This window comes from Bos grunniens, chromosome 24 (genome assembly GCF_055505025.1).
Source record: "Bos grunniens cultivar Pamir isolate PY7600 chromosome 24, Bosgru_T2T1.0, whole genome shotgun sequence".
NCBI classification, from domain to species: domain Eukaryota; kingdom Metazoa; phylum Chordata; class Mammalia; order Artiodactyla; family Bovidae; genus Bos; species Bos grunniens.
In genome coordinates this window covers 59411515-59438302 of record NC_141188.1, presented here as the reverse complement: position 1 = coordinate 59438302, position 26788 = coordinate 59411515, and the positions used below count along the sequence as shown (strand labels likewise).

At 47.4% G+C, this 26788-nt stretch overlaps 1 protein-coding gene across 9 annotated transcripts in view; it reads right to left on the bottom strand.

Annotated features, from left to right (window-relative positions):
- Nucleotides 1-7830: 7830 nt before the first annotated feature.
- Nucleotides 7831-26788, bottom strand: part of MALT1 (MALT1 paracaspase) — a 68400-nt gene continuing 49442 nt past the window's right edge. For 6 of the 9 annotated variants that reach the window (XM_086373657.1, XM_086373658.1, XM_086373659.1 and 3 more), the window contains 7 exons: nucleotides 20996-21173; nucleotides 20290-20364; nucleotides 19480-19607; nucleotides 14805-14954; nucleotides 14299-14456; nucleotides 13011-13136; nucleotides 7831-10441 (listed from right to left, as the gene is read on the bottom strand). In XM_086373657.1, the coding sequence (XP_086229783.1) occupies nucleotides 10001-10441; nucleotides 13011-13136; nucleotides 14299-14456; nucleotides 14805-14954; nucleotides 19480-19607; nucleotides 20290-20364; nucleotides 20996-21173 (1256 nt within the window). In that variant the 3' untranslated portion in view covers nucleotides 7831-10000. Of the gene's footprint in view, nucleotides 10442-13010; nucleotides 13137-14298; nucleotides 14457-14804; nucleotides 14955-19479; nucleotides 19608-20289; nucleotides 20365-20995; nucleotides 21174-25632; nucleotides 26203-26788 lie in introns of those variants that run through there. The other 3 variants (XM_086373663.1, XM_086373665.1, XM_086373664.1) reach the window with 1 other exon arrangement.

Sequence of the window (26788 nt, the reverse complement as noted above, 5' to 3'; positions counted from 1 at the left end):
TTTCCAGTAGTCACATATGGATATAAGAGTTGGACTATAAAGAAAGCTGAGCACTGAAGAATTGATGCTTTTGAACTGTGCTGTTGGAGAAGACTCTTGAGAGTCCCTTGGACTGCAAGGAGATTCAACCAGTCCACCCTAAAGGAGATCAGTCCTGAATATTCACTGGAAGGACTGATGCTGAAGCTGAAACTCCAATGCTTTGGCCACCTGATGCAAAGAACTGACTCATTGGAAAAGACCCTGATGCTGGGAAAGATTGAAGGCAGGAGGACAAAGGGACGACAGAGGATGAGACGATTGGATGGCATCACGGACTCTATGGACGTGAGTTTGAGTAAACTCCAGGAGTTGGCGATGGACAGGGAGGCCTGGCGTGCTGCAGGCCATGGGGTTGCAAAGAGTTGAACATGACTGAGTGACTGAACTGAACTAGCTCTCCCCACATTCCTGCTATAAGGATCCTGGTGATGCCGTCGGCTCACTGGGGTGATGCAGGATCATCTCTCCATCTCAAGGTGGTTAACCGCGTTTGCAAAATACCTCTGCCATGTGAGGCAGCATTCCCAGGTCCTGGGGACTTGGACACCTCTGGGAGCCATTGTTCTGCCTCCCACACTGAGAAATCAGGGCAGAGAGACTCAGTGACATTTCAACGAGAAACCTCTATCATATGGAAATCTTTCCATAACATCTGTTTCTCTGAGTCCAAGGAGTGTGGACCATTTCACGTACGAGTTGCCCTTGCACTTCTGAAATATGAAGATGGGACCTGTGCTTCTCCACATGTTCCCCACCTTGGGGGCAAGGGAGGTCACAGCTGGGGCTCTCCTGAGCTAGGGGTGGTGAGACCCTAAAGTTGTACACATGTTTTCCTCCAGAAAGTAGGGTGAGCCTTTTAAAGTCCAGCCTTCCATGGAGTCTTAACCACTGGACTGCCAGGGATGTCGCAAGATAAATATTCAAAGGATCAGAGGCAGACACGGCCCCCCTGGAGACAGTGGGCGGGGCTTTTATTGTTCCAATTATTTTTTTTAGTACCCAATATCTGTTGAAACACTTATCTCAAAGTACATTCAAATATCACCTACTTGTACCTATACATGAAAGCAGACCTCGATTACAAAAGATAATGAACGGATAACAAAGGGAAAACGGAAACAGTGTGCTCAAAATGCCTCGGCTACAAACCAATCACCTCCCGGGCTCTGAAGGCTGTAGGTTTTGGTCTGTGAGTGTAGCTGGGTAATGAGGGAATAAACAGACGTAGGTCGTCACCAGTTAGAGTGGCTGACAGGTCCTTCCACGCCGCCGGCCTGTGACAGTGAAGTGGGAGCAGGTTGAGGGGGAAGGTCAGATAGAAAGAGAGGTTAATTAAGCTCATTGTTTGCTCAGCTGCCTGGCACAGGTGAATACTTTCAAACCCTTTTTTCCCACCACCTACCATTACTTTGAAATAAAAGAGCCAAAATGTATTAAAGCGAAAACAAATGAAGTACAGGCAAATCAGTTCAGAAACTCATTCGGTGTTTCTTGTTCCACTTTTTCTTTTGGCTCTTTCAGATCAAGGGATGACACGACCTCCTCGCCAGATGCTCTCAGTTCAGATCCCTTCAAGAGCTGGCAGCAAAGGCAAGTGTGAAAGGGACGAAGGGCCAGGCTCGGGAGGTCTTCCTGCTGGAGGGTTCAAGCATTCTGGGTGTTCTGAGGTGCTTTTGGCAACTTTTTTTTTTTTCTTTTTGCACTAAGGTGGAAATGGAGGGCATGTGTTGGAAAGAGGTGGTCTGGCTGGTAAGCATGCGCGTGAATGCCCCTGTTAACGTTTTTCATGTGCGAATTTACCAATCCAGATGGACAGATTAAGGGCAGTTGGAACTGGTGGTGGCTCTGACCTTGTTCAAAGATGGGAAACTCACCCTTCCCCAGGCTTCTCGGCTCCCCTGAGCCAGAATTTCTGCAGTTCTCTCTTAGACACTGCACTTCAGCCCCCGGCAAGTCAGGCAAAGCTGTGTTCACTAGCCAGTTACCTGGAGCCGGTCTGAAGGGTCCAAATGCAGGCTCCACCATTTTCTTCCTCTGTGACCTTGAGCAAGTCCAGCAGTCCTGGGGGCTCCAGTTTCCTCCTCTGTAAAACGGACACAATACCTCCATCCATCACAAAAGCCTGAATGAGAAAAGCAGCTGACATTGTGCCAGGCTCATAGGACCTGCCTGAATACTAGCTGCTGTTGTTATAGGGATTCAAGTTCTGTCTTGCTCAGCTTTGGAGCTCATCAAAGGCCAAATAACCTGAATGCATTTTATTGCTTAAAGTGTTTTGCTGTTTTAGTTGCCAAGTTGTGTCTTGCGACCCCATGGACTGTAGCCTGCCAGGTTCCTCTGTCCGTGGGATTTTCTAGGCAAGAATATGGGACTGGGTTGCCACTTCCTTCTCCAGGGGATCTTCCCGATTCAATCCAAGGGATTGAACCCTTGTCTCCTGCACTGACAGGCCGAGTCTTTATCACTGAGCCACCAGGGAAGTCTAAAACGTTTTGGGGCCCAATTATCATCACTTCCCACTGACATTTCATTTGCATACTGTACAGATTGTTTTCAGAGTGATATTTGAGAGGATTTTGAATAACCTTTGGGCTTCCCTGGTGGCTCAGCTGGTAAAGAATCTGCCTGCAATGCAGGAGACCTGGGTTTGGTCCCTGGGTTGGGAAGATCCCCTGGAGAAGGGAATGGCTACCCACTGCAGTATTCTGGCCTGGAGAATTCTGTAGACTGCATAGTCCACGGGGTCGCAAAGAGTCGGACACAACTAAGTGACTTTCACTTTCTTTCACTTTGAATAACCTTTGGTTCTGTTTCTGAACATGGGCAGGGATCCCTTTGGGGGTGCTCCCTACTACTCCCAGTTGAGTTGCAGGTTTTGTCTGGCTAGTGTCTGGGGAAGGCTGGGGGCAGATGTGACTGAAGTGGACAGGAAACCCCCACCCAGCCCCTTGAGGCAGAGGGGTCTGGAAAGTTTGTAGGCGCACCATAGCCTGAGAAACCTCTGGGGCCCACCTTGGAATTCCTCCTTTATTTTTCTCAACGAAAGCAATCTCCAGGTCTCGGCCTTTTCTCTGAATTTCACCATATCTGTGCCTCGGGTTCTGTCCATGAAAAATCACAAACTCTAGAGTGGGAGCATTCTGTGTGCACTGGACGGTACTGAACGGTGCCCTTGAAATGGTTTAGATGGGAATGCTCAGGTTTAGGTATATTTGATCCCAGTTATGTGAGTGCCAGGTGGCTTCAGGAGTGTCTGGCTCTTTTTCGACCCCACGGACTGCAGCACCAGAGTTAAGCGGTGAGGAGTCAGGAGGGGCAGTGGCCACTGGCAAGGTCTCATCATGGCTTGGCTGAGTGGCTGCGAACACCGCTGCTCCAGCGGCCCTTCCTGAGGCTACGGCCTTCCCTGTGCTCTGGGCTGCAGCGGGAAGCAAGCTCTCAGGTTGTAAAAAACCCACGCAGAAGTGAAGGACAAATGAGCTTGCACTGCCCTCTGCTGGGCTCCCAGCGCATACCCACCACTGGAAGGACATGCTGAAGCTGAAGCTCCAACACTTTGGCCACCTGATGCCAAGAGCTGACTCATTGAAAAAGACCCTGATGCTGGGAAAGCTTGAGGGCAGGAGAAGGGGATGACAGAGGATGAGGTGGTGGGATGGCATCACCGACTCGATGGACATGAGTTTGAGCAAGCTTCGGAAGTTGGTGATGGACAGGGAGGCCTGGGGTGCTGCAGTCCATGGGGTCGCAGAGTCGGACACGACTGAGCGACTGAACTGAACTGAACTGAACTCACCCAGAACTCAACAAAACACAAGGTAAGGCCTGGTCCAGAGAGCCAGGCAGGCCCTGGAAGATGGTGCAGACCTGGAGTCCTGAAAGGGGGCCCCCAACCCCTTCAGGCCCGCTGGTCCCTGCTGCTCAGGCCCCAGAGTTTCTCACTGGGGTCCGAGCCCTCCTCTGAGGGTGCAGCGGACGTCACCACCAGCGAGCCGCCCCGGCTCTCCCCTCCTGGCTGTGAGCGTCAGCTGCTCCCCTGCTGGGGAGGGTTAGTCACTGAGTCTGTCTGACTCTTGCGACCTCATAGGCTGTAGCCCATCGGCTCCTTTGCTTCTCCGGGGGATCTTCCCCACGAGCTGTTCGTGTGTTTTGGATCTGATTAGGTTGAAGTGAGCTGACAGGAGTTTGTGATCAGCGGGGGAAGGTTTGAGTTCATTTCTGTGTGACAAGGTCGAGGGGACCCCAGGGAGGTGCGTGGTTGGGCTACCAGGAACAGTCCTCCGTCCGGGAGGAGCGGGTCAAGGAAGCGAGAGGAAAGCTGGGTCATCACGGCGGAGCTGAACGTACAGAGCAGTGGGAGAGGACAGAGCGTGAGAGAGCAAGACACGGGATAAAGAGCTGGCTGTGTTATTCAGGACGAGGGGAAAGAACGCGTGGTTTAAAATCCTTAGAAACATTTTTGGGTCACGCCGTGCGGCTTGTGGGATCTCAGGTCCCCGACGAGGGGCTGAACCCAGGCCACGACGGCCAAGGCGCCAAATCCGAACCACTGCGCCACCAGGGACCTCCCTGGAGACAAGCTTCGGTTTTAAATGTTGAGATCCCCTCCGTTCTGCCATTTCTCTGGAGACAGTGAGTGTCTGGACTGGCGGGGGCGCGCGTCTGCCTTGGGACCAGGAGGGGGCGCAGGAGACTAACAGCAGCGGGGAAGCGGCCGCTCGGCCGGCTCCGCCCGCTCTCCGCTCTCCTCCGTGTCCTTCCCAGCCGCTCGGGGCTGGAGTCGGAGGTGCCTCACCCGCGAGCTGCCATCCTGTGCTGGTTCCTACGGCGGTCACAACCCATTTTCACCAGCTTGGCGACATGAAACAACGGAAGTTTATTGTCTCCAAGTTCTGGAGGCCAGAAATCCAAACTTCGTGACAATGGGCAGAAAGTGAGGTCTTGGCGGGGCCGTTCTCCGTGGGAGAGTCTGCAGGGCACGCCTTCCCTGCCTCTTCAGCTTGTAGGGGGCGCGCGCTCAGCTTGCGGCTGTGCCGCGCGTGCCCGCCTCACCTTCACACGACCTCTACTGTGCCTTGTCTTCTTTTCCGCCTCTTACACGCACAGACACTTGCCACTGGGGTAGGGACCGCCCTCATCCAGGATGATCTCGCATCCAGATCCTTTTTTTTTTTTTTTGCCTATTTTCTTATAAATGTTTTTCGGCTGCACCACGCGGCTTGCAGGATCTTAGTTCCCCACCAGGGATTGAGCACAAAGGATTGTGCTTTTCCTTAGCAGTGAAAGCACAGAGCCCTAATCGCTGGACCACCAGGGAATTCCCTCCAGATGCTTAGTTATATCTGCTAAGACAATATTTCCAAATAAGGTTGCAGTCACAGGTTCTGGGGGATTAAGAGATACCTTTGCTGCTATTGCCCAGTCGCTTCAGTTGTGTCCGACTCTGTGCGACCCCATAGACGCAGCCCACCAGGCTCCCACGTCCCTGGGATTCTCCAGGCAAGAAAACTGGAGTGGGCTGCCATTGCCTTGGTGTGGGGGGGGCGCTATTCAGCCCACTACACCTTTCTTTTCTCTGCAGTTTAATAACCTGGTGGGTGACCTATGTTTTGTTTTTACTATGTGCCTGCTCATGCTTTTATTGGGTGACCTTACCTAATGCTTACTAGTACCCCTGAATATTTAATGGAAGGACTGATGCTGAAACTCCAATACTCTGGCCACCTGATGTGAAGAACCGACTCACTGAAAAAGACCCTGGTGCTGGGAAAGATTGAAGGCAGGAGAAGGGGACGACAGAGGATGAGATGGCTGGATGGCATCACTGACTCGATGGACATGAGTTTGAGTGAACTCCGGGAGTTGGTGATGGACAGGGAGGCCTGGCGTGCTGCAGTCCATGGGGTTGCTAAGAGTCGGATACGACTGAGTAACAAGAACAAGGAGCCCTGCGGCAGATGGTACTTGGGAGAAAAGTGAGGCTTAAGAGATGAGAGGGCTGGGCTTTGAACCCAGGGGAGCTGTCCTCTTGAGCCTAAGCCTTTTAATTTCATGCTGCCTCTTCTTGGTAGGATCACATCTCTACCAGGAAGGCTGCTGTGGCTAGAAGCATCAGAGTGGCTAAGGAAATCTGCAGTTTTATGGAGGAAAGTGGGATTGTAGCTTCTCAGCTTAAGCCCTGTAATCCCGGAGCAAGCCTCATCACCAGCATCGTCATGGAGAGGACACAGAACGCGCAGCATGGGGAGGACACCTCTGTCCTCCCGCAGAGCCACCTGCCCCTCTCCAGGTGCCTGGCATTCTGGACTTCAGGCCCGTGGGCGCCAGTGTGGGCGCTGCCTCAGGGCAGGGGGCAGCCTGTCGGTGGACAGCTGCTGGCAGCACGCCCGTGGTCACCAGCCCACACGGGGGTGGCAGCAGGTGCCCAGGCAGCTCAGTCCATGCCCAGGCGCCACGGGTGGAGGCTGAGGGTGGGGGGCTCCAAAGAGCCACCTTTCTGGTCCTTTCATGAGCGGCACCCGCAGGGCGCACCCGGGCCCTGCGCTAAGGAAGCTGGCCGAGCTCAGGGAGGGCTGGGGCGGTGGGGGCCCGACGGCTTCTCCCCTGGCTCCCGGCTGCTCAACCACGAGGGCAGCAGTGGCCTGAGGTGGCCCTGGAAGCAGACACAGGGCGTGTGGTGGACTCGTCCGGGGTCGGCTGAGCCTGCCGGCACCTGTGCGTGAGGCACGGGGTCTCTCTGAAGTCCTCCCCCGGGGCTGATTTAGGAATCGGGGACTCTGGAGACCCCCGGTCTTCCCACCTAGGCGCCCCGGGCATCTGAAGCTGGGCTCAGCGTCGACCTTGGGCATGCTCACATCCTCTGGACCAGACGTGAAACCTGGGGGCCTGCGGCCTACAAGGGCCCTTCCGTCCCCTCACGGCCCCGCTGTCGTCCCTGGGGCTGTGGCTTCTGGGACGAGGTCTCAGGAGCCCGGCCCCAGGCTAACCAGGGCCCCGAGACCGCAGGCGTGTGCTCAGAAAGCTAGCTCCCAGGTGGTGCCAGCCGACCCTTCCATTTTGGAAGCAGGCTGCCCGTGGCCCAGCCGCAAAGAGGCCTCTGTCCACCCATGGGTCTTCAGCAGGAGGCTGGCCATGCAGCTCAGGTGGGCAGGACACTGTGAAAGTCCTTCTTCTTCCTCACTGCAATCTTTGGGGACGTCCGTCTGAGTCAGCAGATAAAGCAGCGCTGAGGTCTCACCACCATTACAGTTCCTGCAGCCCCGGTTTGGGCCCCGGTCAGCCGTGTTGGTGACATCTGCCAACAGGGTCCAGGGCCTAACACTGAGGGGAAAGCTGGTCCTGAGGGTCACTTTAAGACACGGACACTTCATGGGTCAGGCCTGAGATGTGTGGAGTCAGCAGACAGCGGCTAGGATGGCTCTCAGACCAGCAGGGTGAGCCTCAGGGCGACTGGGGTTCCGACTGCTAAAGACCTTCTGTCAGAGAGTTTGCTGGCAGCAGACGTGCTGTTGACTGGACTCTGGGCTTAAGCGTCCAGCTCGCCAGCAGCGTTGGTTAACGAGATGGGTGTCTGGGTCAGTTCAGCCTGGATCCCAGATTCATCAGAGTCTCCCCTGGTTCCTAACATGCTTACAGTCTCTTCACCCGTCCCCATGGGTGTGCTTCCAGGGAGGGCTCACCTGGCCGTCCCCAACAGGCACACTTCATCTTCCTGGTGGGAATGCCACTGCGCGCCCCGAAACGAGGTTATTTCCTGGGACCACAACAAGGTCAGGTGACCCCAAAGTGTCAAATCCAGTTTTAATTTATTGTTAATGAGCTGTACCCCAATACACGATGAAAAGTTAAACAAAACAATGTTAATGGTCACTTTTCTCTTTATGAACAGGATCCTCACGCACGATTCTGTGTGAATTTGCCAATTTACTTATTTATAGTTTGTTTATAATCCCCAAGTCAACACTTGCAGCCCTTCGATGACCATTCATGGACGTGTGCAGACGGTTGACGAGTTGATCTCCCCAACGTGCATGTTCTCAGCTGAGGAGAAACGAGGCCGCGCCCTGCCTTCTTGTTTCAGCTCCCCTGCAGACATGGCCAGAAGATGCAGGCAGTGCAGGGCGAGCTCTGCCTCTGGGCCCGCCCGATGGGTCTGGGTCCCCACGCTGGCCCGTTAGCCAGGGGGCCTCAGCCAAGTCAGTCAGTACTTCTGAACCTCATTTTTTTAATACAGCAAAACAGATCTACCAGGATAAATTGTTTTTAGGAGTTAAGGTTATAGTCTACTTGAGATATGTATGTGTGTAAAACACACACACGCTCCCCCCAGGAGCAATGGCTCTGTATTTGCTAATTTAGTATTCACAGTGACACTGCAGAATATTACTATGGTGAATAACAAGATAATTTATATATGACTCATTAAACCAAGCTTGCATTCCTGGGGTATATCTCACTTGCTCATGGTGTAAGACCCTTTTTATACGTTGCTAGACTTAGTTTGCTAGGGTTTTGATGATTTTTTGTGTCTATAGTCATAATAGCTAATACTCTACAGTTTTCCTGTGATGTCTTTGATTTTGTATTACGGTATGCTTTTGAACTGTTATGTTGGAGAAGACTCTTGAGAGTCCCTTGAACAGCAAGGAGATCAAACCAGTCAATCCTAAAGGAAATCAACTTTGAACATTCTTTGGAAGGACTGATGCTGATGCTGAAGTTCCAATATGCTGGCCACCTGATGTGAAGAGCCGACTCATTGGAAAGGACCCTGATGCTGGGAGGGATTGGGGGCAGGAGAAGGGGACGACAGATGAGATGGCTGGGTGGCATCACCGACTCAATGGACATGAGTTTAAGCAGGCTCCGGGAGATGGTGAAGGACAGGGAGGCCTGGTGTGCTGCTGTCCATGGGGTCGCAGAGAGTGTTCTCTCCTCTTCTACTTTTGGGAGGAGTTTACAAAGGATTGGTGCGCCTTCTTTAAATGTCTGTAGAATAGAGCAGTGGAGACATCTAGGCCTGCAATTTTCTTTGGGGATGTCTTAAAATTACTAATTCAACCTTTTCCTTTTACTGCCAGCTGCTTTTTAAACTTGCTTTTTGTAGAACCAAAGGTGATTATCTCCTAAGGCCAGTAAAATTCAATGAGAAAATACATGTTATCAAGGAAGTCAGGTCCAGGGTTTTTAAGATTCAGGTAAACAGCTACCAAGATTATCCAGTAGCAATATTATCCTGCTGCCTAAAGCTTTACCATAGAAAAACATTTTATTACTTCTCACGTGCTTTCATGACCTTAAGAAGTAAGAAATAAGACATTTCAGCCCGTTCTACAAAGATTTATACACAAACCTAACTAGTATTTGTAGCCAAGTCCTGTAATCACAAACTAAAGTTCATGTGCTCCTAGATTATACACAGACATTCTTATTTACACGTCTTTGAGTCTATCTACAGAAATTGTGCTTGTCTCGGAAGCTGTCAGGAAGGCGACGTGTAGTGGAATGAACACTGCAGTAGAAACCTGGCGGCCTCAGCTCCAACTCACAGAAGACGCCTCGGTGCGTTTCTCCCACTGACAAAAATTAGGTGAAGCCTGATCATCACCAAGGTCCTTTTCCTGGTTCTAGAAATACAATGACTTATTCTATAGTAATGCCGTTCCCACTGCTCATACTTCAGAGTGGTCAAGAGGAAAACACTGTTATGTACATAAACATATACATGTCCATACTTCATACTTACAGAACAAATTAACCCATCCACAAAATCTTAAGAGGAGGTCTGTAGTTAAATAATTCCAACATCTCAAAGTCCTGAGTTTGCCACGAAATGCCTGTTAACTAATTTTCTCTTGCTACATGTATATCTATTTGCTTTCCCCCTAATATCTCACTTTATGTAAGTACTGTTGGATGAGACATCTATTAATTATGAGAACTTTCAAGAACAAAGTAGTCACTTTTCAGAAATTCTAAGCCCATCAGAGAAAGTGAATGGAATTTCATCCGTCGTCTCTACTGGCACGTTGCTTCTGCCAAACTGACACGAGTAATGGTGGGTGTGATGACTTGAAACGAAGGCGTCCGCAGTCCGACTGCAGCGACAGCCATCTGATGGCATCACGTTGCTTGAGTTACTGAGGTGGGAGTGGTAAGCGCCGGAGAAGGAGTCCTGAGGTGGGCGGTAGCGGGCCGCCCCCGCGGCGCTGGCGGCAGAGCTGGGGTAAGGGCCGTTACACATGACACAAGTCTGGAAGCATGTCTTCCTCCCCGAGCCCCGGTGAATGTCGAGTTTAGCAATGAGAGGTTTTCCCACGTTCACCTCCTGCTTTTCCTCTACTGTGTCTTCCAGTCCTGAGTACTGATACGACAGACAGACTGTGAAGACCAGATGCTCCTGGGAAGGAGAAGAGATGAGCTTTGTCATTTTCATTAACCAGGAGAGTGGATCAGTCTTAGAATACCATTCACACACACATCCAGACAAAACCAAACAGCAGCCAAAAAAAGCCAGTCTCACTCTCCTTTCCCAGGTTCCAGACCCTCAAGGTAGTCTTTACGTTTTCCTTATACTAATAAAGACTAGCTAGAACCAGCTTCCACTTTCCTCATTCCATATATTTAATTAGTATAGACAGAATCACAGAGATCTTGTATTACATTCCTGATGAACAGTGAAGAGATATTTTTTCAAGCAGCGGAGCTTGGAAAACTGTCTTTCCCTATTACTGGAGACGGGGAATATCTTTTAATGAAACAATAATCGGCTTTATGGGACTTCCCTGGTGGTGCAGTGGATGGGAGTCTGCCTGCCTGTGCAGGGGATGCTGGTTCGATCCCTGTTCAGGGACGATCCCACGTGCCGAGCAGCAAACAAGCCTGTGCCCGCAACTACTGAGCCCACGCTCTAGAGCCTGCGGGCCGCAACCACCAAGCCCGCGGGCGGCAGTCGCTGAAGCTCTGAGCTGGAACTGCTGAAGCCCGTGCGCCTAGAGCCTGTGCTCCGCCACAAGAGATGCCAGCCTAGTGAGAAGCCTGAGCAATGCAACCAGGAGCAGCCCCGCTCCCAGTGACTGGCGGGACACCCACGTGCGGCCCAAAAACACCCCGCAACTAACGGAACGCCCATGTGGGGCCCGAAGACCCCCCGCGACTAGCAGAACGCCCACGTGCGGCCCAAAGACCCCCCGCGACTAGCAGAACGCCCATGTGCGGCCCGAAGACCCTCCGCGACTAGCAGAACGCCCACGTGCAGCCACGAACCCCCCGTGACTAGCAGAACGCCCATGTGCGGCCCGAAGACCCCCCGCGACTAGCAGAACGCCCACGTGCGGCCCAAAGACCCCCCGCGACTAGCAGAACGCCCATGTGCGGCCCGAAGACCCTCCGCGACTAGCAGAACGCCCACGTGCAGCCACGAACCCCCCGTGACTAGCAGAACGCCCACGTGCGGCCCAAAGACCCCCCACGACTAGCAGAACGCCCACGTGCGGCCCGAAGACCCTCCGCGACTAGCAGAACGCCCACGTGCAGCCACGAACCCCCCGTGACTAGCAGAACGCCCACGTGCAGCCACGAACCCCCCGTGACTAGCAGAACCCCCACGTGCGGCCCGAAGACCCTCCGCGACTAGCAGAACGCCCACGTGCAGCCACGAACCCCCCGTGACTAGCAGAACGCCCATGTGCGGCCCGAAGATCCCCGGCGACTACCAGAACGCCCATGTGCGGCCACGAAGACCCCCCGCGACTAGCAGAACGCCCACGTGCGGCCCAAAGACCCCTGCGACTAGCGGAACGCCCATGTGCGGCCCGGAGACCCCTCCCCGCTCCCGCGACTAGCGGAACGCCCACGTGCGGCCCGAAGACCCCCCCCGCAAGTAGCGGAACGCCCACGTGCGGCCCGAAGACCCCCCCCCCGTGACTAGCAAAACGCCCATGTGCGGCCCAAAGACCCCCCGCAACTAGTGGAACGCCCACGTGCGGCCTGAAGACCCCCCCGCGACAAGCGGAACGCCCACGTGCGGCCATGAAGACCCAGCACGGCGCCCCCGCCCAAAAAAATCAGCTTCATATCCAGGTGAAAATTTTAGCTGTTTTAAAAATATTATGAAGTAATAACCCACAAGCACAAGTGGAGACGTATACCTGAATCGGAGAATGGACAGAAGTTCAGAGACACAAGGCACGTGCCGGCTGACCAGCCAGGAACAGGCGGGGCAGGCTTATGACTGCCGTCCTGGTGTGACTGTCCGTAGTGCTCACTTCACGCCCCAGGGTTTGGCTAAGGCCTCCTAGGGTCATGTAGCTCTAAATAGAACTCGAGTCTGGCAAGAATATGGTTCTATTGCAAAGCTCAACCCTATAGACCATGAAAATCATGTAGTTTCTCATGCGTAAGGTCAACAAGAAATGAAAAAAGATCAAAATAAATTCCCATTCTAATTTGTTGTGTTTTGCAGAAAGTCACCGAGCTGGGAAATGCTTATTTGAAAATGCTAAGGTCTTTACAAGTAGACTATGCTCTGTGTCTCTAACTTTTTAATAACATGGAGGGTAATGACATGCATTCTCACACACAAATCCTCGGGCCATTATTAAGAACAGGATACAAAATGTGAAAAAGGTCACTGATGAGACTCGCGGTAAAGCCGTTCTCTCTGCTTCAACTTAATATGCGATGAAGCAGCACATCTCTGGCCCAGTACACGGTTCACAGGCACAAATGCATTTTCACTTTCATAAAGTTTTCCTTCTGCTCAGTCGCTCTCTGCGGCCCCGTGGACTCGCCAGACTCCTCTGTCCGTGGGATTCTCCAGGCAAGAATCCTGGATCGGGTTGCCATGCCCTCCTCCAGGGCATCTTCCCCACCCAGGGACTGAACCTAGGTCTTCTGCATTGCAGGTGGATTCTCTACTGTCTGAGCCACCAGTTATGAGCCCAGTTATAAATAGGAAAAGTAGTAACCTTTAATTTCTGCAGTGAGCTGAGTCTAGTGTACAGGCAGTGCTTGGGAAGCTCCTTTGATACTAAATAGCTGCCGGTCTCTTCAGGGGTCCCTTTATTTGCATCTTTGGGATCAATATCTAGATCCTGTGAAAACCAGAAAGCGTTATTAATGAAATCAATGAAAATCACAACATCATCTGTGACCATGAAACATCTTAACAGGTGCTGCTCTCCAATGAACTGTGATCTGAGTAGGTAAACCCTACCCAGGGCTAAAGAAACAATGGAGATAACATTCTAGAATCATAATAATGAACGGAATTCTAAATTCCTCACCGATACACTTAAGAAGTTAGCTCTGGAAGGACAGTTCTTTTCAAACTGTTTCTGCAAGCACTCTGAAGAAGCGTCCCCAGGTTTCCTTTAAGTTTGCCCCATGAGCCTGTGGCTCCTGGACTCCCTCCCCCCTTAGTCATCACTGTGGGGAAGGTGCAGGTGGATTTATGTGACTTGTATATTTAACAGGAATAAATGGACGTGCCAAAGGCAGCTTCCCCTCCCCTCTTTTTTCTTCTTTTGCAGCCAACTGCTGCCAAGAGCAAGCGATCTGCGCTGTGACTCGAGAGCAGCCTTCAGGCTTGGCCGGCCCAGCGTCTGGGGCCCCATCCTGGGCCTGGGCTGCCAGGACTGCGGGACGGATCCGTCTAGTTCTGGGGTCAGTGCAGGCCGCAGGCTCTCACACAGGGCACCACCCTCCAGGAAGCCCAGAAGCGAGGGAGACGTTCTGGGGTATGTGCCTTACTCCGTGCTTACGGCTCAATTTACCGCAACGGTGCAGGAAAAGGGATTTTGTCTGGTGGCTCCTTTAGGCCAAAACAAAATGAATATCGTATCCAAGTGTTTGGAAAGAGCTAGGTTTCTATTCCAATACACTACTATAGTTTGACAAGTATGACTCCCGCTGTTGTAGTAACTATTTTGGGGCAAGTTTTTAAGAAGAGATTAATTCTGGACGTATGTGTAGCACGTTTTATTCCTTCATATGTGAAATACTATTTAGGGTAAGAGAAATTAAAGGCTTATTTCCTGGGTGAACTTAAGACACTCCTAAATTTAACATATTTAAGGTATTTTGGCGATCAGTTTTTAAATATTATGAGTATTAAATACAAATATTTTTATATATGTAATATATGTATACATACTTCCTTTATATTTAATCATAAACTTTTAAGTTTTCAAAAATTTAGTCTTTAGTGAGGCTATACCATTATAGTTTAAATAAAAGAAAAAAGTAGAGACTTACAAGTGGAAAGTCAGTAACATAGGCATCGCACATTAATATATCGGGTGGTTTGTGGACTATACTCGTATAGATTATCATGACGTTGGAAAACTCGGCTGCAAATCCTAATTGAATCTGAACACCACACTGAAATTTAAGACACATACTTTCTGGAAGCTCTAAAAAAGAACAATAAAAACTTATATAAATAATTAAAGAATTTTTGGTGAGTTTTCTGATGATAAGCAACAAACAAATATTATTTATGGGGCAAAATGCTATTAGAGCTATTTCTGTTGCTTAAAAGTGTTGCAGGGAATTCCCTGGAGGCCCAGTGGTTTGGACTCTGCTTTCACTGCCGAGCACCTGGGTTCAATCCCTGGTTAAGGAACTAAGATTCCACTCACTAGGCTAAAACATATTCACAGCAAAGTCTGGAGGAAATCTGTGAATTCAGAGGGAAAGACGACTTCATGGTTTTACATGAACACATAATGGAGAGAGAGCATAAGAAGATCTCATGGTACCGTGCGCCTTGGCCCACTGGAGGTTTCGCACCAGAGACTCCGCAGAATGTGCTGCTCCCTGGATTGGGTCAGTGAGGGCTCTCTTCTCAGATAAGCTACTTCGAATCTCTAGAGCCTGCTTGCCTTTGGTAAGGTGACATTTACCCATATCTAAAAGATAAGACATGAATATAATGTTTAAGACCACATCCTTTCATTTTGGCCAAGAACCCTCCTACAAATCAAGTTATATTCTCAACATCACTTACTCACTCCAGACACCTACCAAGAACCTACTATGTGCCAGGCATGGTTCTAAGTGCTAAGGATATGGTGTGAGCAAACAGATAAAAATACTGGACCAGCTCACTTCTAAAGGCCCCTTTCTAGCTTTTACCTTCTATAATTCTATTGATGAGTCCCTAATATGCTAAGCCTTGAAGTTCACAAAGAAGTGAAAGTATATTACTTTACTGTAAGAGTAGTCATGATAAGTTTATGTGTACTCTGTGGAGAAATACGTTCAGTTAATAAACAAATGACTACACAGCGAAGAGAAAGTTAAAATATTGTGGTGTCTTTATCTCAGATTTATTTTTTAGAAAAGAAATAACGTGTTAAAACAATGTTAAAACACCATTACTGTCTCCCCAATTCAAAGTAACCAAAGTACTGTGTATATTCTTACACATATTGTAATTTTTACTCATGTAAGTATTAATAGTATATGTCAATGTTTTAGGTTTTGAACTTACTAAAAATGTTATACATGTGCTTTTCTAATACACTGTTTTCATGCAACATAATTTAAGACATGAATACTGACAAATCTCAATTTAAATTTATAAAACCATATTACATTCTTTTGCATGGATACATTACAACAAATTCATCCTGCTAAGTCACGTCAGACCCTGTGTGACCCCATAGACGGCACCCAACAGACTTTCCCGTCCCTGGGATTCTCCAGGCAAGAACACTGGAGTGGGTTGCCATTTCCTTCTCCAATGCATGAAAGTGAAAAGTGAAAGTGAAGTCGCTCAGTTGTGTCCGACTCCTAGGGACCCCATGGACTGCAGCCTACCAGGCTCCTCCGTCCATGGGATTTTCCAGGCAAGAGTACTGGAGTGGGTTGCCATTGCCTTCTCTGAAATTCATCCTATTTCTGTAAATATTATTAATAAAAATAAATTAATAACATCTGGTCTTGGAAAGTAGTTTCTTATCTGGGAAAACAGATATAAAACTCTAAGACTTGATCCCTTTTACTCAGAAAGAGATTCCAAATGTTTGTCTTTCACGAATAACAGTAAGGTCAGAGAGACAGAGGGAAGTTACAAAACAACTAAATTAAAATAAGGGCTTCCCTAGTTGTTCAGATGGTAAAGAATCTGCCTGCAATGCGGGAGACCTGGGTTCAATCCCTGGGTTAGGAAGATCCCCTGGAGGAGGGCATGGCAACCCATTTTAGTATTCTTGCCTGGAGAATCCCCATGGACAGAGGAGCCTGGCGGACCCCAGTCCATGGGATCACAAAGAATCAGACACAACTGAGCAACTAAGCACACAAATTAAAATATTCCTACTTTTTGCAGACATACATAAACTCAGTTAAAACTATTTCAGAAGCAAATCAAGGGAATGATAAGATTTAGAAGGATGCACACGCTAGTAAAGTAATGTTCAAAATTCTCCAAGCAGGCTTCAACAGTATGTGAACCATGAACTTCCAGATGTTCAAGCTGGTTTTAGAAAAGGCAGAGGAACCAGACATCAAATTGCCAACATCCGCTGGATTATCGAAAAAGCAAGAGTTCCAGAAAAACATCTGGTTCTGTTTTACTTACTATGCCAAAGCCTTTGACTGTGTAGATCACAACAAACTGTGGAAAATTCTGAAAGAGACTGGAATACCAGACCACCTGACCTGACTCTTGAGAAATCTGTATGCAGGTCAGGAAGCAACAGTTAGAATGGGACATGGAATAACAAACTGGTTCCAAATAGGAAAAGGAGTATGTCAAGGCTGTATATTGTCAGCCTGCTTATTTAACTTATATGCAGAGTACATCATGAGAAACCCTAGGCTGGATGAAGCACAAGCTGGAATCAAGATTGCCGAGAGAAATATCAATAACCTCAGATATGCAGATGACACCACCCTTATGGCAGAAAGTGAAGAGCAACTCAAAAGTCTCTTGATGAAAATGAAAGTGGAGAGTGAAAAAGTTGGCTTAAAGCTCAACATTCAGAAAATGAAGATCATGGCATCTGGTCCCATCACTTCATGGGAAATAGATGGGGAAACACTGGAAACAGTGACAGACCTTATTTTCTTGGGCTCCAAAATCACTACAGATGGTAATTGCAGCCATGAAATTAAAAAGATGCTTGCTCCTTGGAAGAAGTTATGACCAACCTAGATAGCATATTAAAAAGCAGAGATGTTACTTTGCCAACAGAGGTCCATCTAGTCAAGGGTATGGTTTTTCTAGTAGTCATGTATGCATGTGAGAGTTGGACTTTAAAGAAAGCTGAAGAATTGATGCTTTTGAACTGTGGTGTTGGAGAAGTCTCTTGAGAATCCCTTGGACTGCAAGGAGATCCAACCAGTCCATCCTAAAGGAGATCAGTCCTTAGTGTTCATTGGAAGGACTGATGTTGAAGCTGAAACTCCAATACTTTGGCCACCTGATGTGAAGAACTGACTAATTTGAAAAGACCGATGCTGGAAAAGATTGACGGCGGGAGGAGAAGGGGATGGCAGAGGATGAGATAGTTGGATGGCATCATTGACTCCATGGACATGAGTTTCAGTAAACTGTGGGAGTTGGTGATGGACAGGGAGGCCTGGCGTGCTGCAGTCTATGGGGTCGCAAAGAGTGGGACATGACTGAGCGACTGAACTGAACTGAACCCCATGAAAGGGGGAGCAAGGAAAGAGATAGAGGGAACATATAATTGGATATAGGTTACTGTCAAAGTCTGAGATTCATGCTGGACATCCAACTCATAATAAAAACCGTCAGAAGTATGTTCCAAGGGACTTAGTAAAAAGTACATCACTAATTGAATAAATATTTTTTTCTAGCAGATTGTGGAGTTTTATAGAGCAAGATGGCATCAGGTACCTTAAATGCCATATTGCCAGAACTACATAGGAAAGAATTTATCTTGCAGTTTCAAGCAATTTAATAATGCTGTTTCAAGTACAAACCCCAAAATCTGGGGTCACAGATTGACAGCAGGAACCTTATAACAGCAACCAATTTATTTCCTCTCTTGTTTCACTGGCACATAACTGAAACCGGAAAGGTGGTTTTTCTCCTCAACTGTTCGGCCTATGATCTTTGAAAACTTAAAAGTATTCAGAATAAATTATCCTGAAGAGTTCAAAGTTCAAATGTATAATAACATATAAATAAAAATATAATCCAGAAGTTCAAATATACTGGGATGCCATTTATTGACAGAACAACAGGTGGGTGAACTGGTGCTTTTTATTAAGTTTTAAGATAGTGATAGATTAAAATTAGAATAAAACATTTTAGAGTCTTGGGAGCAGATCTCACTTTGAAAATAACTGACACTCCAAAGGCTTTTTTCTTAGGCACCGGAACTTTGTCTTCAAATGAGAACTTTAAATAGAAGCCCACACAATATGTAAAACAGATAAAAGCAGAACTTCTTTGGTTGAAGAAGGAGGGTCAGGGCCCTGGCTGTCTACATTAAAGGGGAAAGTAGTGAAGTCAAATGATCCAGCTAAGGATGTACACTGATAAAAACATGAAAATAAATGAATGTGACTAATGAGCGGGTCGTGAAACATTCAGATGCCATCTCTGGAACATCCATGAAGCTCCATTTTCTAGGGAGCCAGTTTCCAAAAGAACTGCCTTCTTTTTAATATGACTTACGAGCTTCCCTGGTGGCTCAGATGGTAAAGAGTCTGCCTGCAATGCAGGAGACCTGGGCTCGATTCCTGGGTCAGGAACATCCCCTGGAAAAGGGGATGGCAACCCACTCCAGTATTCTTTCCTGGAGAATTCCACGGACAGAGAAGCCTGGAGGGCTACAGCCCATGGGGTGGCAAAGAGTCGGACACGGCTGAGCGACTAATGGTGTTAAAAAGAGACGCGTCCATCTATGGGGTAACAGGTGCTTCTCAGGGAGCGACATGAGCACAGCACCGCCAGGAGGCAACAGAGAGCAGCAGGGACGGCAGACGTGTGCGGGGCAGACCGCCAGGGTCCCGTCCTTCAAGCAGGGTTTCAAACTCCCAAATTCGTCAAACAAAAAAAAAAGAACCCAGCCTTTTCCCACAGGGCCTCGAAATTTCTATAGTTTCATCTGTTTGACCCTGAAAGAAAATACTCATTGGACAACTTTTTTTCTCTTTTTTCCAAATAAGCAGACTGGGTGGCATCAGGCACTAAGTATTGAAAGAAGGTAAAGAGTTTTGAGGATTAAGCTTCATTTATTTCACAATCGTGTCTGGGCTCAGCCTTGCAGGTCAAAGTAATGCTACACTAATGCATACAGCTAAGCCAATGAGGAAAGAAGCAGTCGTATGAACGTTATATAAACTATTTCATTGTTCTATGAAATAGATACTAATTCCAAACCCATGTAATGACTGTAGGATTAAAATACTCAAGAGAACCATAAGTAGCTTTCTCTTTACTTTTTATTTTACCTTCTGCAACTTCATCCAGTAACACAGTAATTTTCTTTTCTTCTAATAACCTATCCTTTAAAAACTTCATGAAGATTCCATTTGCCAACCCAGAATGCTGTATTTCAAAAGCTTCTGCTCCTTGACACCTGCAAAGAAAGACATTTAAAAAAAAAGCAAACACTTGCCCCACGAGGCTCCTATAAAAACTAATGAGTCTCATGTAATACCCTGCCTCTCACAGGGCATCTTAATTAAAGAATTGACCTTTAAGCAAGAATTAAGTGCTTTGGGACTTAGAAAAAAGATGCCAAGCTCTAAAGTGCTGAGGTCAATTATTTAAAATTTTGTATTAAGAATATCGAGGCAAATTTATGCCTAGATGGCTATGGATATTTCTAGGCTTCTAATCTACAATCAAAAAGAAGTCATTGGGCTTCCTTGATGGCTCAGTGGTAAACAATTCACTTGCCAAGGCAGGAGACACGGGTTTGATCCTTGACCTGGGAGGATCCCACACGCTGCAGACCAACTAAGCGTGTGCGCCGCAAGTTCTAAGCCTACGCTCTCGAGCCGGAGCCGCAAGTCCTGAGCCTGTGCCCCAGAGCCCGTGCTCTGCAGCGAGAAGGCTCCACTGTGGGAAGCCCACGCAGCGCAATTAGAGAGTGGCCCCCACTTGCCACAACTAGGGAAAAACTTGAGCAACATCGAAGAGCCAGGACAGTAAAACACACACACACACACACACACACACACACACACACAGAAACCCTGCTGTATTAAAAAAAAAGTCATCAAAGAATGACGGAATCGCCAACACTGAAGTCTCACGTGGCATATCCAAAGACAATGTTGGCAGTGACTCTCAGGGCGTCCAGGATTGGGATGGTGTCATCATAGTCATTTCTATTTAAAAGGCAGAAGATGAAAAGGACAGATACAAATACAAAAAGTTAAAATGGCATTCTTAAAAGAGCACAAATAATACAGTGAAAAAATATACTATTCTGTACCACATAAAGGAACTCTGAACCTATCACTTTCAACCAGCTATGTATTTACCAAATGTAATCCAGGACTCCCCAACAACTGAGACAGCAGAGAATCACCCTTTTTTCTTGTTAGCTTTTAAAACTGGAGTTGCACTTGAACTCGGGCACTGGATTTTGATTGGTAAAAGCTGAGCAAGCCAAAAGATGCTAAGGGCCCCCACTCTTTTGAGTTTTGAGTCTGCTAATTCCTGGAGGAACAGCTGCAGGGATTGTAGAAGATGTTCTAAAGGCAGTCTGAGGGGCTATATGAGTTAGTACCCATGCCCTTTTGCTCACCACTTCTATTCTACAGCAGGCAGGAAAAAGTTGAAAACACACAGAGAAAATCTATTTTCTAGTTTTCTTCTTAATCAGTCCCACTCTACAATCTAAAATTCAGCAACTCTAAGTGTTCGAAGGCTTCCTGGGTTTGCCATCAGATTTAGCTTGTCGAGGCTGATGTTTAACTGCCATCAACAAGCCTCCGCGTGGAGACTGGAGTCTACCTTTTTCTGCACATGTCCAGCAGGAACACGTTGAGTCCTGTTTCCTTTTCTTGCATCAGTTTCAGTATATTCTGTACACACAGACAGTTTTCAGACCTATACGGATTTGGAGCATCCACAGGGACCATAAAGCTGTTCCCGAAGTTCTCATATCCATGTCCTGCGTAATACAACAGCCCTGAAGAGCAAGAAAGGAGAAACTGCAATCTGAGCAGGTAGCAGTCTTTAAAACAAAACGACTTACTTTCTTGACATGAATGCATACTTATTTAAGAGAGACACAACTATGAACACATTCAAGTGTTAACTGAATTTGCCTTGAAAATTATCTTGGCAACAGTCTTCATTTAAGTACTGAATTTTAAACCAACATCAGGATGCTATCCTGTGCAACTAGAGAAGCAAGTCAGAAAGAGAAATACCAGATGGTATCACTTGTATGTGGAATCTAAAATGTGACATAAATGATCCTACCTATGAAACAGAAACACGGACGCAGAGACTAGACTGGTGGTTGCCAAGGGGCTGGGCTGTGTGTGAGGGGCTGGACTGGGAGTTTGCGATTAACAGATACAAACTGGTATATACGGGATGGAAAAACAACAAGGTCTACTGACAGCACAGTGACCTGTGATAAACCATATGGAAAAGAACATGAAAAAGAAAGCACACGCACACACATATATACGTATAACTGAGTCACTTTGCTGTACAGCAGTGATTACCATACGATAATTCAACCAGTACCTTATATGTAAGAAATTTTTAAAAAGATGCTCCTCTGAAGTGTATTTTAATTCATGAAAACGGCACATCTATAACCAATAGTATAATGCGGAATGCAATTTCACCTCAGGATGTTTAAAAACAAACAAGGCTGAGGGCTCCTGTGGCTCATCTGTGGTCTCTGAAAGCAGGGCTTCTCCAGGCAGGGCAGTCTCTCCTTCATCTGTGTGTTCCTGGCACACAGCAGGAGTTCAGTGAGTGTTTAACCGATGAAGGAATAAACACAGTTCAGGGGAACAGCCACTGCCATGCCAGGTGTAAGAGATTCCACAGCATTTCCTTATAATATTAGGGGGTTAGAAAAATACCCATGTATCTTTTTCTAGGCAGGGAAGGGAAATCTCATTTCGTGGATTGCTATTTTTTTGTTGCTGCTGCTGCTGCTAAGTCGCTTCAGTTGTGTTCAACTCTGTGCGACCCCATAGACGGCAGCCCACCAGGCTCCCCCGTCCTTGGGATTCTCCAGGCAAGAACACTGGAGTGGGTTGCCATTTCCTTCTCCAATGCATGAAAGAGAAAAGTGAAAGTGAAGTTGCTCAGTCATGTCTGACTCTTAGCGACCCCATGGACTGCAGCCCACCAGGCTCCTCCACCCATGGGATTTTTCAGGCAAGAGTACTGGAGTGGGGTGCCATTGTTATGCAGGTATAAATATCATTTACTTTCTATAGTCTGAATTAATCTAAAATCTGTGTTAGTTTTAGTGTTCACAGATGAGTTATTATTTCTTTACTGAGAAATGGTACTATAAAAAATCACACCAAACAACTCTAAACACCTTCTTGAAAAGAAGTTGGTTTTTTTTCTTAAAAAAAACTCAGTGTGGGCTTCCTTATAAAAACGTTTGACATTCCTATTTGCTAGGAATACTTGTGAACATAGTCCCCTAGGCCGGCACTCTGGTGCCCACTGATTCTTCTCCGTCAACAGTCTGAAGTGATGACTTCTTTATGTGTATTCTACAGTAAACAGTAAAAAGGCATTTAGAAGGAGAAAAAAAAAAAGCTAATTCAGCTGCAGCCCCCAACTCCCAGCAAGAACGTGGTTTTCAGCAGGAAAGAAAACTTGCTTCCTTGGTTCCACAGGGCAGGATCCAGGTTGTCAACTTTTCCTGAATTCCTACTTAAATAAGAAAAATGGTTCTTTCATATGTATCATTCTGGGTAAAAAAATGACAAAATGGACACACACTGGTTTGTTCATTGTGGGTGCTCATCATCATGTATGTGGCAGGGACGATGAAAAAGAAATGAACACAGAGCTCCTGGCCCTGAGGGTCTTGCAGCTCATTCAGGCACGCTCACGCTATCAGTCACACACAGAAAAGCCGGCGTGTAATTAAATAGCACACATCATGGGATTATAGCAACGCTGTACGAGATACATAAAGTGCCGAGGGGAGCATCAGCATGAGGGGAAGTGACAACGGATGGTCCAGAGAGAAAGGGAACAGTCTGGAAAGGCAGGGAGGAAGGAAGGTGCCTTATAGGCAGCGGGCACAGAGACCAACAAGGCCTGGCCCTGGAATGACAGCTAACAGAAAGGAGACCAGCCTAGAAGGAATTAAATTATTGCTGTAAATCAAAGTGTTTAGAAAATCACGGTACACAGTGGGTTTAATTAGTGAATCAATGAAAATCAAGTAAGTGAAAAGATAACTCACAGAATGGGAGAACATGTCCGCATAGACAGATTAGTATTTGTGAGGACACATTATATATCTACAAGGACACTTTGTATCCAGAATGTATGAAGAACTCTTCAACAAGAAAAAGACAATTTTAAAACGTGCAACAGACTTGAATGAACATTCCTCCAAAGAGAACATACAAATGGCAAACAGGCACAGGAGGAGAAGCTCGATATTAGCAACCATTAGGGAAAGGCAGAACAAAACGGTGTGACGCCCCTTCACACTCATCAGGAGGCTGTGACCACAAAGGTGAGAGCGAAGGCAGGCGAGGGTGAAGAGGGAGTAGGAACCTCGTTTGCTTCTGGTAGGAACATACGGTAGCGCAAGCCCTCTGCAATCAGGCGGTTCCTCAGCAAAACAGCATTCTATGACCCAGAAATGCCACGCCAAGGTAAATATCCAGGAGAACTGAAAACACGTGTCCACAAGAATGTGCACATGCAATGTGTTCACAGGGGCACTAGTTCTAATATCTAAATAGTGGAGAATGGTTAAATGTCCATTTGCTGATCAATGAATAAACGTTCTCTATCCACACAGTGGATGATTAATTAGTCATAAAAGTAACGCTACAACACAGAGGAAGCTTGGATGCACTGTGCCAGAAGTGACTGAAGCCAGACCCAGAAGGACTGGCAGGGAGTGACTCCATTCCTAGCAGAGTCCTCGGGAGACAAACCCAGAGGCAGCGAGCGGTTTGCTGCTGTCGGAGTCTGGGGTCAGCAGGAATGAGGAGGGACAGCGAGTGGATACAGGGTCTGGGGGCCGATGACAACGTTCTGGAGTTAGCTGACTGAACGGCATTGTGTGGACACTGAAAATCACTGAACTGGGACCTGCTGTGCAGCGCGGAGCGGGGAGCTCAGTTCGGGGCTGTGCGGTGACCTGGAGCGGTGGGACCGCGGGGCTGGGGGGAGGTCTGGCAGGGAGGGGGTCTGTGTACACACAGCCAATCATCACTGCACAGCAGAAACTAACGCAACGTGGGAAATAAACTACAGTTCAAGAAAAATGTTTATAAAATGAGGAAAAGACCCATGTACTTTAAAAGTGCAAGATTTACACTGTCTAGTATTCAAAATCTGACTCCACTCCCTGTCCGTCTCTTTCCTGCTTCCAGAGCAAGATACGCTTATTTGCAATCTCCATGGCCCTACTCAAGTCACACTCTCTTCCCATCTACCCAAATCTTTGCCAAGGCTTGGGCTGATCTCAGGTTCAGACCCTGGGCAAGTTATCACCTGGCCTTCAGCTTCTGAACACATTTCAGTCCCACCCTGCTGGGAAATCCTACAGCAGCCTTGACACTTCAAATCACACACTGGCACTTTACAGTTCTATGTAGACACAGTTTCTTTGATAAAAGTAACTGTAATAAAGAAATTTTATATCTGCATGGCATTTTCATGATTTTCATAAACATGATCAGATTTTAACCTGTAACAATTTTTAAATGACCTACTTTATAGGTGAGAAAATAAAATTTTAAAACAAATAATATGCTTAAAATCATATAGCTGATAGGTATTTGCATTCCATACATAGCGTTTTCCCTGTCCCATTATATTAGGGGGCTTATAAATTTCCTCAGATGGTAAAGAATCTGCCTGCAAGGCGGGAGACCCAGGTTCGATCCCTGGGTTGAGAAGATGCCCTGCAGAAGGGAACGGCTACCCACTCCAGTATTCTTGCCTGGAGAATCCCATGGCCAGAGGAGCCTGGCGGGCTCCCATTGTGTCATTTAACACATCTGGCTTCAGCAAGGCTTGACTTGGGAGCAAAAGCAACTTCAAGGGAGGGAGGGTTTAGCCTCCCTCATGCAGGAAAAGCTAGGTGTGGTCCAGTGTTTCAATGCTGTATGCCCAGGTCTGCCATCACTGAAAAGGCACTGACAACAAAATACCGTTTGATCACCACAGAGCAATTCATGACAAATGTAATAAGCATTTTGTATCAAAGTCTACACACAAATTATACTGCAGGAGGGTAAGCATTTTTATGTAAAATAACTAGGCCAAATCATTGTATTTTAAAAATTCCATCTCTAGTACTATTTGTACATTTAAACCACTCTTATTACTCAAGGATAGAAGGACAAAACGGATCTCTTTTAAAATGTCAAAGAATTCAATGGGGTTAGAAATAAAACCTTATAAAATAGATCTTTTAGGAATTTTATTTCTTGGGAATATGATTTCCAAGGTTACAGTCTGTCAGAGAGACTTATTTTTTGTCTACAGAGAACACAGTTGCTTAAATGGAAGGCTTTCCCGCTTGAGTGGCGCTGCCGTGCACTTGGCACGGGGCTTTTATTGGAACGTGAGCGTCGCCACCACCAGCGACCTGCAGAGCGGTTACTCGAACACATCAGGCACTGCTGGAAGCCCGAGCTTTACCTCAACAAGCTCACAGGCGTCCCACGACACGTGCCTCATAGTGAGGCAGCAGATGTCGTCGCTGCCGCCCTACAGATGCGGAAGCTGAGACACGGAAGCGTTCGACAGCTCACCCACTTCACAGACTAATAAGGGGCACTCCCAGAAGTGAGCTGCCAGCTGGATCAGCTGCTGCGCTAGGTTATGCTGTCTCCTTACAACCTTCTGCTGGCTTTCAAGGTAACGTTACTCTCAGAAAATAAAAAATGTCGGTGTACTGGTATTTCCACGATCTCACCATGCCATCTCTTTAAAAACTCCTTTTTTTCCCCCGATGAAATCTTAGGCTGAACCTTAATACATAATAAGAGATAAAAGTCAATTTCTCTATTGAGGCCTGAAGTGGAATGTTATCCAAATCCCCTATTCGTGAAGGAAAATCTGAACTCAGCAAACTACGACAACAACAGCTACAGTATTTCGAGGCTTTAGCATGCCAGATATGTGGCTGGTTATTTTATCTTACTTGTCCTGTAACAACCGCATTAACTTGTCTATCCATTGTATACATCCTTTCTGGCTTAGGAAAGTGAAGTAACTTGGTCACAGACACATAGCGAGTGAGCAGAAAAGCCAGAGTGTTGAGTCCAGGGTTCGTGACTGTTGGGTCTGCTGCTTAACCCCTGAGCTACACTGACGCTAGTGGTTCCAGCGTGAGTGAGGCTTTGGCCCTATTCTAGCCAGGTTCCTTGAACCTTCTTTTCTATTGAAGCACAGCTCAGCTGCAGCAGGTGATGAATGTAGACAAGTGTTAGGTGGGGTGGACACTAAGCCAAGGACTTACTCCATCCTAGCTTATCTATATTGGAGAAGGCGATGGCACCCCACTCCAGTACTCTTGCCTGGAAAATCCCATGGATGGAGGAGCCTGGTAGGCTG